Source organism: Notothenia coriiceps, unplaced genomic scaffold (assembly GCF_000735185.1).
Source record: "Notothenia coriiceps isolate Sejong01 unplaced genomic scaffold, NC01 NC01_scaffold00001460, whole genome shotgun sequence".
Classification (NCBI taxonomy): Eukaryota; Metazoa; Chordata; class Actinopteri; order Perciformes; family Nototheniidae; genus Notothenia; species Notothenia coriiceps.
The window spans coordinates 109164-121658 of record NW_011334161.1 but is presented as its reverse complement, the minus strand read 5'-3'; the positions used below and the strand labels follow the sequence as shown (position 1 = coordinate 121658).

The 12495-nt window shown below is 40.7% G+C and overlaps 1 protein-coding gene and 1 long non-coding RNA gene across 2 annotated transcripts in view; both read right to left on the bottom strand.

Moving 5' to 3' along the window:
• The window catches only part of LOC104961174 (uncharacterized), a 34453-nt gene extending 32877 nt beyond the window's left edge, over positions 1-1576 (bottom strand). The window contains exon 1 of the long non-coding RNA XR_800069.1: positions 1232-1576. This is a non-coding gene — a long non-coding RNA (uncharacterized lncRNA). The remainder of the gene's footprint in view (positions 1-1231) is intronic.
• A 1675-nt stretch (positions 1577-3251) lies between these two features.
• Positions 3252-12495, bottom strand: part of LOC104961385 (guanine nucleotide exchange factor VAV3-like) — a 41644-nt gene continuing 32400 nt past the window's right edge. The window contains exons 21-24 of the mRNA XM_010789679.1: positions 12169-12256; positions 11539-11668; positions 4022-4170; positions 3252-3355 (exon numbers count right to left, since the gene is read on the bottom strand). Of these exons, the coding sequence (XP_010787981.1) occupies positions 3314-3355; positions 4022-4170; positions 11539-11668; positions 12169-12256 (409 nt within the window). The 3' untranslated portion in view covers positions 3252-3313. The remainder of the gene's footprint in view (positions 3356-4021; positions 4171-11538; positions 11669-12168; positions 12257-12495) is intronic.

Sequence of the window (12495 nt, the reverse complement as noted above, 5' to 3'; positions counted from 1 at the left end):
GAATAGCCGATCGCAGCCGGGGGAGGTCTCAAAAAGCTCGCCTGAAGTCGGACAGCTCCGAGTCGGCTGCTTCTTCTTCTTCTTCTTCTTCTTCTTCTTCTTCTTCTTCTTCTTCTTCTTCTTCTTCTTCTTCTTCTTCTTCTTCTTCTTCTTCTTCTTCTTCTTCTTCTCTCGGTTTTTTGGCGGATTGCAAACANTTTCTGAATTGTTTTGGTCGAATGTGAGAGATTGGTTGTTACTTGAATTAACAAATATTTCGGCCTTCAAAATATATCACATTTTATATTATATTGATATTATCAATATAATATAAAATGTGATATATTTTGAAGGCCGAAATATTTGTTAATTCAAGTAACAACCAATCTCTCACATTCGACCAAAACAATTCAGAAAATTCCGTGGAGAGGAACTGCGCCGCCTCGCCGCGCCTCGCTCTCAAGGCTGCAGGCGTCTTTGTCCCGCGAGATTTCAACGTCTCATGTAGGCGAGCCTCCAGAGCAAGTCAGACAAAATGACTAACCATCAGGCAACGTACTAGCAAGACGTTGATCGAAATTGCGCAGGTCTCGCTTGTCTCAAACAAGCCTAGTATTTTCAAATTCTAGCGCAGCCGGTTTCTCAAATGTACCTACCCCACCTTTAAAGCTCCTCTATTGTGTAAAAAGTATTTAGGGAAAAGTAATAAAATAGGACTTTTAGAGGCACAGTAAATAAATAAGCTTATATGATGACATAATATGCAAGATCCAATTAATTAAATAACACTTAAAGTCTATAAATTAAATTGAATAAACTAGTCACTTAGACCAGAGCACATCATAGCCCTTAAGGCCAAACCAATATAATCCTTATCCATAGATGACACTGCAGCCTGTGCACACAACTGCTTATCATTCAGCATCTTTCTCAGTGTAGCCTTGCAAGAAGTAAATCCAGAAAGAGGACAAAACTCAATATTCAACACATGACCGACTTAATGACCAAATAAATGATTAGAGCCAAGTAAAAGCCACATCTCGGCGGGTGTGCCACAATGCATTAAGCCACATACATTAAGACAGACACTTATCATTGAGTTAACAGCAGAATAAAACATCCCCAAGAGAGAAACAACATGTAGGCTACAATATAAACCGCAAAGGCCAAAGTACACACGATACACAATACACAATGCATATTAGGCAAATAGCAAAAACAGAGCTGCATGAGTGTCATTTCTTTAACTCACCGGTTTGAAGGGCCTCCCGTCAGTCTTGTGCACCATGAAGTCCCCCCAATATGCTCCAGGATCAACATCTTTCAAATAAAGCTGTTTCAAGCATTAAGCAGTCCACTCAGTCTTTATGTCCCAAACACTCAACATTTTTAAACATTTTGGGGTGGAATGAGTGTGTGTGAAGTTGTAAAGTGAGCAGGATATTTCTTTACAAACTAATCTCACTGAAGGTACAAGCCCCTCAATGAACGCCGACATCACCTGAAGATCCATTTTGAAAACTTTAGCGGTACCACCTGTTCCGGTCATTTCGTTGTGTTTGATTTATGTCACTTAGCGTGCCGACGGGGTGGAGCCAGTCAATTAACAATGTCAATTTAGGTGATCGGTACGCTTTTTGGAATAATTCCAGTTTAAATCATACATTTTAATCTTGTCTTTATTGTTTATTAAAGTGCATGTGGTAGGTTCATAAACCGCTAATTCAGGGCCAGTTCCAATTTCACACACACACACACACACACACACACACACACACACACACACACACACACACACACACACACACACACACACTAAATGCTATCTCTTACTCTTCCCCCTTGTGGCCGTAGACAGACAGGTGAGCAGGCACACCAGCAGCTTCTCTATTGCAGCTGTTGATTTATTTCCTTTCTTTTGTTCCATTCTTACAAAGTGTATCCTTTGAATGTGTATTTTGTTTTTATTCTTTAAGGGACAGGAATTCAACTATAGCGAAACAAGAGATGAAAATAAGAATAAAACATATTATGATTTTCACGTGTTGTTTTATCTCCCATTTGTTAAGTGAAAAAATCTACTGTATAACTTTTTCCATAAACACAAAATGCAAATCACTCACATTTTGGACATACATTTGATAAAATATGTACTCCTTTGCCATGAATATCAATCCAACTGAGGAGTGTGGCTTAACAAGTTGCTGTTCAAAAAATACCGTTACTAAGCTCTATATGGATTACCTAGACCAGAGCAACGGATAACATGCATGTTTTGGTAACACAGGATTATTCAGTGATTACGTGGAAGGCCATCCGAGGTGAGCTTTTGCCGAATTAAGTCAAGATGCGTAGACGGACTGCAGTCAGGTCAAGACCCTGTTGAAGACGACCAGCATAAGGATGAGCTTACCTGAGCTAACTGTTATTGACAGTCTGTGGCTGTGCAAACAATTCTGTAGTTGTTCAAACCATTTGTTTTCTGTCCTGGTGGCTGGCCGGTCTTGCAGGTCAAATCAAATGGTAAAACTTGATTTAACGAAATTATAACAGACAAGGAATCAAAGCTTGGAGACATCGTTTTATCAGTGGTGGATACCAAAACTTTTAAAAACATTATCCTGTGATGATATGAACACATGACTTTTTGCTCAACAAGACACATTGTAATTAAGGTTACAATAACAGATCAATCCATCAAAACAGTGTCAGATCAAAACTCAGCAAAAGTATATAAATATCACATACAGCAGTTTACATCAGTCCAGTGATTTAAACTTTAAAAAGTCAGGTAGAGAGTTGAACACAAATGTCTGAACAGCCAAGAGGGTTTTATTGTTCCAACAACAGTCGAACTCCTCAGCTCCTGCATTTCAATTAGTTGCGGTACCTGGGCGCAGTGCGCTGTCAGCAGGATCTGTGTTCCAGTTGGGTGACTGAGCCTTCCTGGTATTGAAACATGATGACAGTGAATGCGAGTCTCACACCAGCCAATGTAGTCATCAATAATAAGACAAGGTGAGTAGGAAAGGAGGAGTGAGGGTTATCTGGGAACAGCACATGCACTTCCCAGTGGGACCGGGGGACAGACAGGGCCGCAGAGAGGCCAGACACTCCTGGAATCTGTGATTTGACATCTGCTCTTTGTGAGAGTCTGTCAGAGGGCAAGAGAAGGTTTTTGAGGCCATCACCGCTTGCTCTTCAGTTTGAGTCCCTGGGTTTTTATCAAATAGATCTGACTGGCAGGGCACAGAGAGTGGCGGAGCAGCATGGCGCTCACAGGAGGAGGTCAACTTTTAATGTACGCTGACTTGATGTCATCCATCCCCCAAAGTCAGTCCTCCTCTTCCACGTAGGTAGATGGGAACCAGCCCATCTGAAAAGGCGAAATAACAGGAGAAAATGCATTCAATGCAAAATATAATTGACAAATAAACATCTATCATGTAAGTTCTGAATATTTCATTATTTTTCCCGATTTTGAAGGGTGAATTGTTCTCACACTGTAGTCCTTGTCACCTCCAACTCTTACTCTGATCCCAGCTTTCACATTTTTGAATAATGCACAGACACACAAAGATTTCTACTTCTCCTTCCCACCTTGTCAAGATCAAACCACCCTCCATGCAGACACTCAGATATCAAGCCTTTGTATTGTGAAAAAATGTGCTCTAATTAGTTTAATCACAAATATTTAGTATACATCAGTAGATAAACTGACTTAATTCTCACAAAAATAACACCACAGTAAATCTGCTTTAACATATGTGGTTTTACTCCCAAAGAGATGGTAATCATTGTGTATTCTTGTTCAAATTAACCAAAAGCAGAACATTATACCCTAATACTCCACTTCTAATGCCTGGTATTCAGGAGTAAATTCTCAAATCAAAACGATATGTAAAAATACTGCATGCAGAATACATGTGTAAAGGAATTATAGAGCTACCATTGACTTTGATAAGAGTGCAAAAACACCAGGGTAAGGATGAGATCTGCCATTATGACACATTTCAGTAATAACATCTTACAGGAGACCTACCCTGCCGTCGACCTCTCCCTTCCACCACCCATTGGTCATCTTGGTGTAGATCTTGATGATGTCAGCCTGCTGCAGGGAGAGCTCCCGCGTGTCTCTGGAGCTGAAGTCATAGCGTGCCACGGCAATACCCACCACCCTGGGGGAGAACACTGAGAGGAAGAGTCTTATTATTGAGAGACATCTCTTATTTAAGTTCATAGAGCAGCCATTTGATTTAAATTGGGAAAAATCACTTCCTTTTTTCTTTGGCACTTTATTCAGAATCAAATGAAAAAGTATGGATACTCTTAGATATGCTTGAGAGCACTTAAGGACGAGGATTTTTAAACATTACCCTGAACCGATCTTATTATTATATTTTAATAAAACTTTGACAAGGAAAATGTAAACTCCAGGTCAACTGCAAATTAGAAACCAAGTACTTTTGGGGTCCATGGACAATCACAAGGCAAACTTAGTTTCTCTACCTTTCATATACAGTGGTATATGTTCATTATATTTTGTAGTTGATGGTTAAGGTTTTCAATGGTATGACACACAGGTATTATCCACAGTAAAATCATTTTGGATCTTGTTAGATAAGACAGCCCTGACTCCTGGTCCTGAGTTAAGCTAAGTGTACATGTAAAAGCAAAACCACAAAGATGAGGGAGAAATATATACAGCTACCTGGCTTGGTTGCAATAAAAGAAGTAGAGGTGGGTTATCATATTCATGTCTTTCTATCATTAAATGTTTCAAGGAGCATTTCTCAGGTTATACCAGGTTTTTCCTACTCATACAGGTCAGGGCTCATATCACTTGTGACGCAGGTGTGCACGGGTTTGTTTACCTTATCTATGAAAATACAGGAGATACAAATGGGAAAATGTGCTGGATGAAAGGAATACATTTACTCCCTCATGCACACAGGCGCATTATGCCAATACAGAAGTCTAAGCCAACACATACAGTACATGCATGCATATACAATATATGCACATGCACACAAAGGCAGACAGAGTAATCTTATACCTTTATTATGTGTAACACAAAACTGTATCTCTTCCCTTTTAATTAGCTGAATTGATAGTATTTGTTGGATTTGGGTCAAATGTAAATGGTGGCTTTGCATTTCTTTGCCACTGTTTTGTGGATAATTCTGAAGTTATTTTCCGAGGAGATATCAGAGCTGTCAGAAATTCGCAATATTTCCGATGTAGAGTTACAGGAAGCTGACGTGAATGTTTTTTTCCCACAAGATGACTTGTTAGGGTTAGCAATATGACGTATAAGCGGCATCATTAGAATACATTATTTAACAGAGGCGGAGAAAACAAGACAGTTTGTCTTTGGAAACCTGGAAATGTGGGCAAACAGCAAGTGAGAGACGAAGAGAGTAGAAAAGATGTTCCTGTACCTGACCAGAAAGGCGAGGAGGAGGGAGGAACAAAGCTGCAGCCGCCAAGAGGAACTACAGAGAGACGGAGCGAGCGATGGGAGGGGGATTCAGGCCGTAGTGGGAGCAAAGAGAGAACATAGGCAAAGTGAACACAAGTTTGACAGAAAGAGGGTATGAGAGAGGGTAAAGAAGAGGGAGATAGAGGAAAAGTTGGCAAAGTCAAAAACAAGAAAAAAGCAAGGACGGGTGGGAGAGAGAAGGGCAAAACTGTTAGAGCATCAGACATTTGTCAAGTCACCACACACACATTATTTTCAGAAAATACTGACAAGCTATTATTTGGGCTATGCCCCTTATAATTAAGGTTAGGTCTTATTGCAACAACATCAAATAGTATTTCAGAGAGTACTGTGCTTCAAACGTTGTGGTAACAGTTTTAAGGGCCCTTCCTACATGACAATGCCCCCCTGCACAAAGCCAGGTCCATAGAGAAATGGTTTTCCAAAGTTTGGTGTGGAAGATCTGAGACCCTTCCAACACCTTTGGGAGGATCTGAAAAGGCCCGTCTTCTCAATTCTTTGCATGAGGCCAATGCTGAGGTCCTTAAAAAAAAACACAGAGGGTTTTCCAGCTAAAGTTTCACCAGCTCAACTTTTGCTGCACTGCAACACAGTATCACCCAGCAATGAGCTTCAGTAGCCAATCAAATGTGAAGAGTACATTTCTACTACACAGTTATCGTGTTGGCAGATAAAATAATTGTCGTTGAGTCGAAAAATCCAGTGTGTGGCGCAGTGGATAGAGCCTTGGTGTTGGGATCAGGGGGTCACAGGTTCAAACCCCACTGCAGTCAGCATGTCGTTGTGTCCCTGGGCAAGACACTTCACCCCAAATTGCTCCTGTGGGGGTTGTCCACAGTATTGAGTATGTTAGTCGCTTTGGATAAAAGCTTCTAGTAAGTAACATGTAATTTGGCTTTTGATAAGCCTTTGAAGGTCACTTTAACTGGCGTTCCTGGATTGTATTTTGAAAACATCCCACTGGTATTTGAAGCAACATGACCCAACCAAGGCAGCCTATTTGTGTTAGGTTAACATCATGGCTGCTTTCGGTGTGAACGCCCACTTATTGCCCAGCAGCAGTGGCCGACCTCACTGATGCTCTGTGGCTCAATGGAAGCAATTCCCTGCTGTTTTAAATTCTCCTGTAGAAGCTCCCTAGAAGAGTTGAAGCTGTTGTAACAGCTTATTGAACTGGATTCATACTGTAGCTTCTATAATCTCCCCCAAGTCATACTGTATAACACAGCAATAAGAACCTTTTAAGCCTCAGACCAGGCGAGCCAGAGCAACAGTATGGGGGTAAGTATACGTCTGGGCACAGCACGAGGAAATGACAAGAACATCTACACCGCAGAGCCAAAGACTTCTGCTCCCATATGAAATCCCATGTGAGCCAGCAGCCCCTCACACTCAGAAAGCCGCCTGCTGTCATCACAACAATATGGTTACATGACTTCTTCCTCTGCCCACAGGGATTAGTAAATGCAGGCCAATAGGTGTCAACTGTTTGTCTGACCAGAGTGCACACACACACAACATACCTGCACAGAGTATAAACAAACATGTGTGCATAAACATATATACAGTGGTGGACAGTCCCTAAGTACTATAACTTAGGTACTGAACTAGTACTTGAGTATTTCTATTTCCTGCTACTTTGTACTATAATTCAGTGGCAAATACTTTACTTTTTAATCCATTACATTTATGCATCTGCTTTAGTTGCTGAAAAAAATAATATATATATAATATTATTATAATAATTAATAATGAAAAAATAGTATTTTATTGTATACCAAGGATCAAGGAGACTCAAGAGCTACACGGCATTATTTATAGCAAAGATAAATAAGTTCCACCTTTACCAGTGTAACAATTAAAGTGATGAACACATTAAAGGATCACTAAATATGATAAAGTATTACATTATGTTTTTTCTTTCTTGCTGGTACTTTTTGAACTATAAATACTTATTAATGCTAATGTTTTACTTTTACTTAGAATTTTGAATACCACAGAGACTTGTTACGGGGTATTTACACTGTGATGTTACAATTTTAATTTAGTTAAAGCTTAGTAAAAGATCTGCATACTTAGTCCGTTGCTTTATATATATATATATATATATAAAGATGCAATGCACAAAACGTATGTCTGTTAAAGGTCCCATGTCATGGCCATTTCTTCTGATCATAATTCCATTGTTGAGGTATACTAGAATAGATTTATATTGGGCAATTTTCCAAACTCACGGTTTCTCAAACAGCATCTCTGTATAGTGTGTGTATTCACTCTTTGTCCTACACGGCTTGTTGGAGCTCCTGTGTGGATGAGATGCTAACTTAGCCTTGATTAGCCATGTGTGTGTTTGCAACGTCTCTAATGTGTTTTAGCCTCAATTAGAATTGCTGTTGCTTATTATTAATAACCAGAGTCTGGTTAGTTATTGTAATGTGAACCTTATTTCTATTTCTGTGTATTTTGCAGAAACCATTCAATCATTCTACATTCATTCATTCATCATTCAATACTGCTACAGCTGTTGTAAGAAGCAATCAAGCTGAAATAAAGTCCAAAGACTGTATTTCCTGTCTCCGCGTCTACTCTCGAACCGGAGTGCTGTTTTTGGATGAGGCGGCTTCGGCACAAACATCACACAACATAAGATTCCCCAATAGGACGGGTAATAACTGGAAAAGCATGACATGGGCCCTTTAAATTATACTGATGCAGTTTCATCTTATCAAACTAAACATCCAATAATATTTTCTATATTTCTCTATTAAATGCTGAAGATTATTCACTTGGAATCCTTTTTTAAGACCACAAAATTGTAAATCTTAACACTGATGATTTTAAATGGTTTCCCATCCATCACATTCACATTCTCACTCACTCACACACACACACACACACACACACACACACACACACACACACACACACACACACACACACACACACACACACACACACACACACACACACACACACACACACACACACACACACACTCACACACACTTAATTAAAGTTGCCGGCTGGGATTCCTCTAATTACAAATGACTGTGTTGATGTTTTTTTCGGTAGTTCTGCATCTTGTGATTGTTTGCTCAGGCTTGCATTCACTCAGAGTTGTCTGTTTTAAGATTCAAACCATTTTGTGTGTGCTTTGTGTTTCTGGCGTGACATCTGTCTTTCTGTGGAGGCTGTTTACCCGACAGAGTACGTGTTGCCCACACTAAGTCTGTCTATGGGGGTGGACGACTTAAGGCAATAATAATCTATCCCAGAATGCACTGAGGCAATGCCGGGTCTATCAAGGCTTTCACACAGAAGCAAAGCGTGTTGATTGGCAGCGATGCACAAACACACCTCTTGCAGAGCTGCTTTGAAGCGTGATGCGCTGGGAGAGCGTTGCTGCCAACGGAGGCAGAGGGACAAGGATGTAGCAGAATTTTACATCCGAGCAGACACAAAGGGCTAACTTTGACTTTGTTCCGGCGTTGCCTGCTTCCCTCTGCTGCAGCAACTGTGCTTGTTTACACGTACGTCTCTCTTTAAGTTAAGACAGTTTACCTCCAGCTGCTTTCTGCTCTTTTGCATCAGATCATATTTGCAAACTTTTCCCAGTTTTTTTTTATGGAAGCAGGCGCAGTGCCTCAGTTGGACCAGGGGTGTCCCCCAGGTGTGTGTCAGCAGGCGGCTGTCACACAGTTTCCTCCACTGCCAGCCCAAGTGAAATGTCATGTCCTGTCAGGAAAATTGTGAAGCCATCTCGGAGCTGAGCAGCGTGTGCAGTGTGACGTTTGGAGTAGCAGGCTCCTGGTGCTTGCCTGGGGCATTGGGCCCTAACTGGGACCTCCCTGCCAAGCCTGGTGAGCTGCCGACGCTCCTTTTAGTTACTTCACTCTCTGGCTCTCCTACTTTGTCTTTGTCTCTTCCGGTATCCCTCCCCCCTGCCTTCTCCGCATTGTGTCTTTGTTCTACCTCATTCACACTAGCTATTAGAATGCAATCTGTATTTGAATATGTGTTTATACAAAACAAACAGGTTAATATGAAGGTGCAAAATCCCAAGAATACATTAGATGTTAGTGGGAGGTGGTCTGGCTTGTAATGTGTACAGTTTGGCAGAGAGGAATGGTTCAACACTTTGAGAGAAAAACTTGTTTGGGTATCTTACCAGACTTAGTGTCAATAAGATAAATATACCACAATAGTGAGGAGTAGGATCCTTGGCTAAGCACAACAACTTGCTGGAGTCTCCAGACGTAGCTGAGAAATAATTATGGAACAAAAATATCCCATGAAATGTTGTTTTTACACTTTGGTTTGAATAAATGAAAAGAATGTGTTATGCTGCAGAACGCTGCCAGCTGACTCCCGGAGTTTCCAGTTTTCCACTACAATAAGATAGCATAAAAAGCCCTATTTTTATTGCACAGACAAGAGCGTGGTTTCTATCTCCTCCTCTAACTCTTGGTTAGCTTCAAGGTTTATTAACTCCACTACAAAAGCCTCCAGATGACCCTTAATTGTGCTCTTTTATTTACTCTCTCTCTCCCTCCCCTTGCCATTAGCTCTCTTAGCTTTTTTCTTACATCGATATTTTGTCCCAAATAGTTCTCTCTTCCTTTACCCTATCTTACTTTCTTACACCTCTTCCTCAAATGCTACCTATCCAACACTCTCCCTCTTTCCCCCTACTTCTGTCAATTTCACTCTATCCACACTGTCCCCCTCTCACACTCTCTATTGCTAACCTGCCTCTTTCTCTGTCCTTCGTCTTCCTCAGGACCTTTCTCCTTCACATGCCTCCTCAGAGTGAATGAGCATCTGCGCCTGTCTCCGAGGGCCAGTAATCACGCAGGGGCCGGTCTTGTTGAATTTAAGCTCGAGTGTGCATTTATTCATGTCTGTTGAAGCCTGCAGGTTGAAATCAGAGACGCTGCTTTACCTCTCACGGTCAACAATTACCTATTCAGCACAAGGTAACCGGTACTTTAGCAACGTTACCTTGGCTGCATGTTTCATTCATACCCTGTGAAAGCTTCTCATATTTGAGTTTAACAATAATTCTATACAACATCTTCTGTGAAGGGGAAGGGGTCTTTCACATAGCATGCATAGCCTCATAACCCAAAGCCATACCTTACATAACAAAGGTTGAGTGCACATTCACAGTAATGCATCCTTGATTGTGTACATTTCACCATCTTGTGCATCCTTTAAGCAACATTAAATAAGGCATGATATATGTATGAGTCATTGTCTTCAAATGAATTCAAAGCCAATTAAAAAAAAAAGGTTTGACCCTTGAGAATAAAACATACATTACTGACCAACCTACATTAAGCACTGTTTGCAAGTTAGCAACACCGATAGCAAACATTTCAGAACCAAAAGTCTAGGTCTGATGTCATAAAGAGAAAATGTTGTATAAGACTTCATTGTAATGATGGAAAGTGTGAAAAAGGCTCAATCCAGCAAAACAGCAAAAGCATGTCTCCCAAGAAAAGCTGCTACTATCTTTCCGCCAGTGCTGTTCCCTTGGGAATCCTGTGGCTCATTAAACTCTGCTAAATATTTCTAGCGTGTCTCAAATATCACAGATGGGGCTGCCTCAGGTATTAAGACACACGGTGTCTGAAAGCCAGACAAATGCTTTCTGTCATCATAATTTCATAATGTTACGTGGTGGTGTGGGACATCTTTCTATAGTTCTTAGAAGTGAGGTCATACAGTACATTAGCTGGTCTGTAGTCGGGGATATAGCAAGTCAAATACAGATTTTAGCAGTTTTCTTCCCTTAGCTTGTTCTGTTGTTTGTACTGTCAAATATCAGTTTCTAAAACTTACTTTAGAGAAAGAAATCCACACTGGTCTACTTCTGAGGGGAAACCCACTCGCCTCACTTTATCTGAACTGTAAACCCATCTCTACAGTTCTCAAAACAAATGCTTTGAATTACTTTCAACTGTAACCCCGGATCCAGATCTGATCTGAACTGGTAACTTTTCCTGTGTCAGGGAGTCTCTCAGAGAGTATCTGGATTATTGAAGCACACTCACCACTGCCAGCCTTGGTATTGGCCTTGGGCGAGTTTCCATTGGACATCTCCCTATAGGGGACCTGCAGAGTGGTGTCAAGACTGCTGAAACCCTCCTTTAGTGAGTGTTGCTTGTAGTATTCCACCAAGTCCTGTGTTAAACAAGCACAATATAACAAAACAAACTCTTAGTAAAGAAAATCCAATGTAAACTCAGATGCTATTGTGTGCAAATTTATAGAAATAAATGCAAAGACATGGGTGGGTACGTTGGTCAGGAAGTAACTGCTTGTTTGATCTTAATAATAAAACAGCAGGCAGAGGAAGTGTTTATGAGTAGGGCAACTATCCGCAAAAAAATGTTTTATCTACCCAATTCAAGTTTAAGTACTGGGAACAAGCTAATATTAGCTATTGAGATACAATACCACAGGCAGTTGCTAACAACATGTCCGTGTATCTGTGCACACAAATGTAGAAATAAACCAGATATTTTATCATTTTACAAAACAAAAGTAAACCTTTATCTTGCATGCTGGGGGTTTATCTCAAGGGAGTGCAGCAAAAGCAATGTAATGTCAAAATGATTATACTCATTAATGCTTCAGTATTTTATAGGGCACACAAATCCATACAAAGTTAAAACCTTTACCAGCACAGTCCCGAACAGCCGGCTCTCAGCGATGTAAAAGCAGCCATCCTTAGTCAGAATCTTAATGTGCTTGACTTTATCGTTGAACCTGTGGAGGATGAATAAGACATGGGCTGCTAATCAACTATACATGCTTCCACATCAATCCAGTCTCTGTGGTGAACCATCACGAAGGTCTGACTGTCGGCTGCCATGCTGAGCAGAGCCAGCCAACTTTGTTTTACAAGAACTCCTTGGGTTTTCCCTGCTGTCAAAATCAGATCAAATTCACTCACATTAGATAATAATATAAGCAGCATAGGGACACAATGTAAGATGAATGAATAT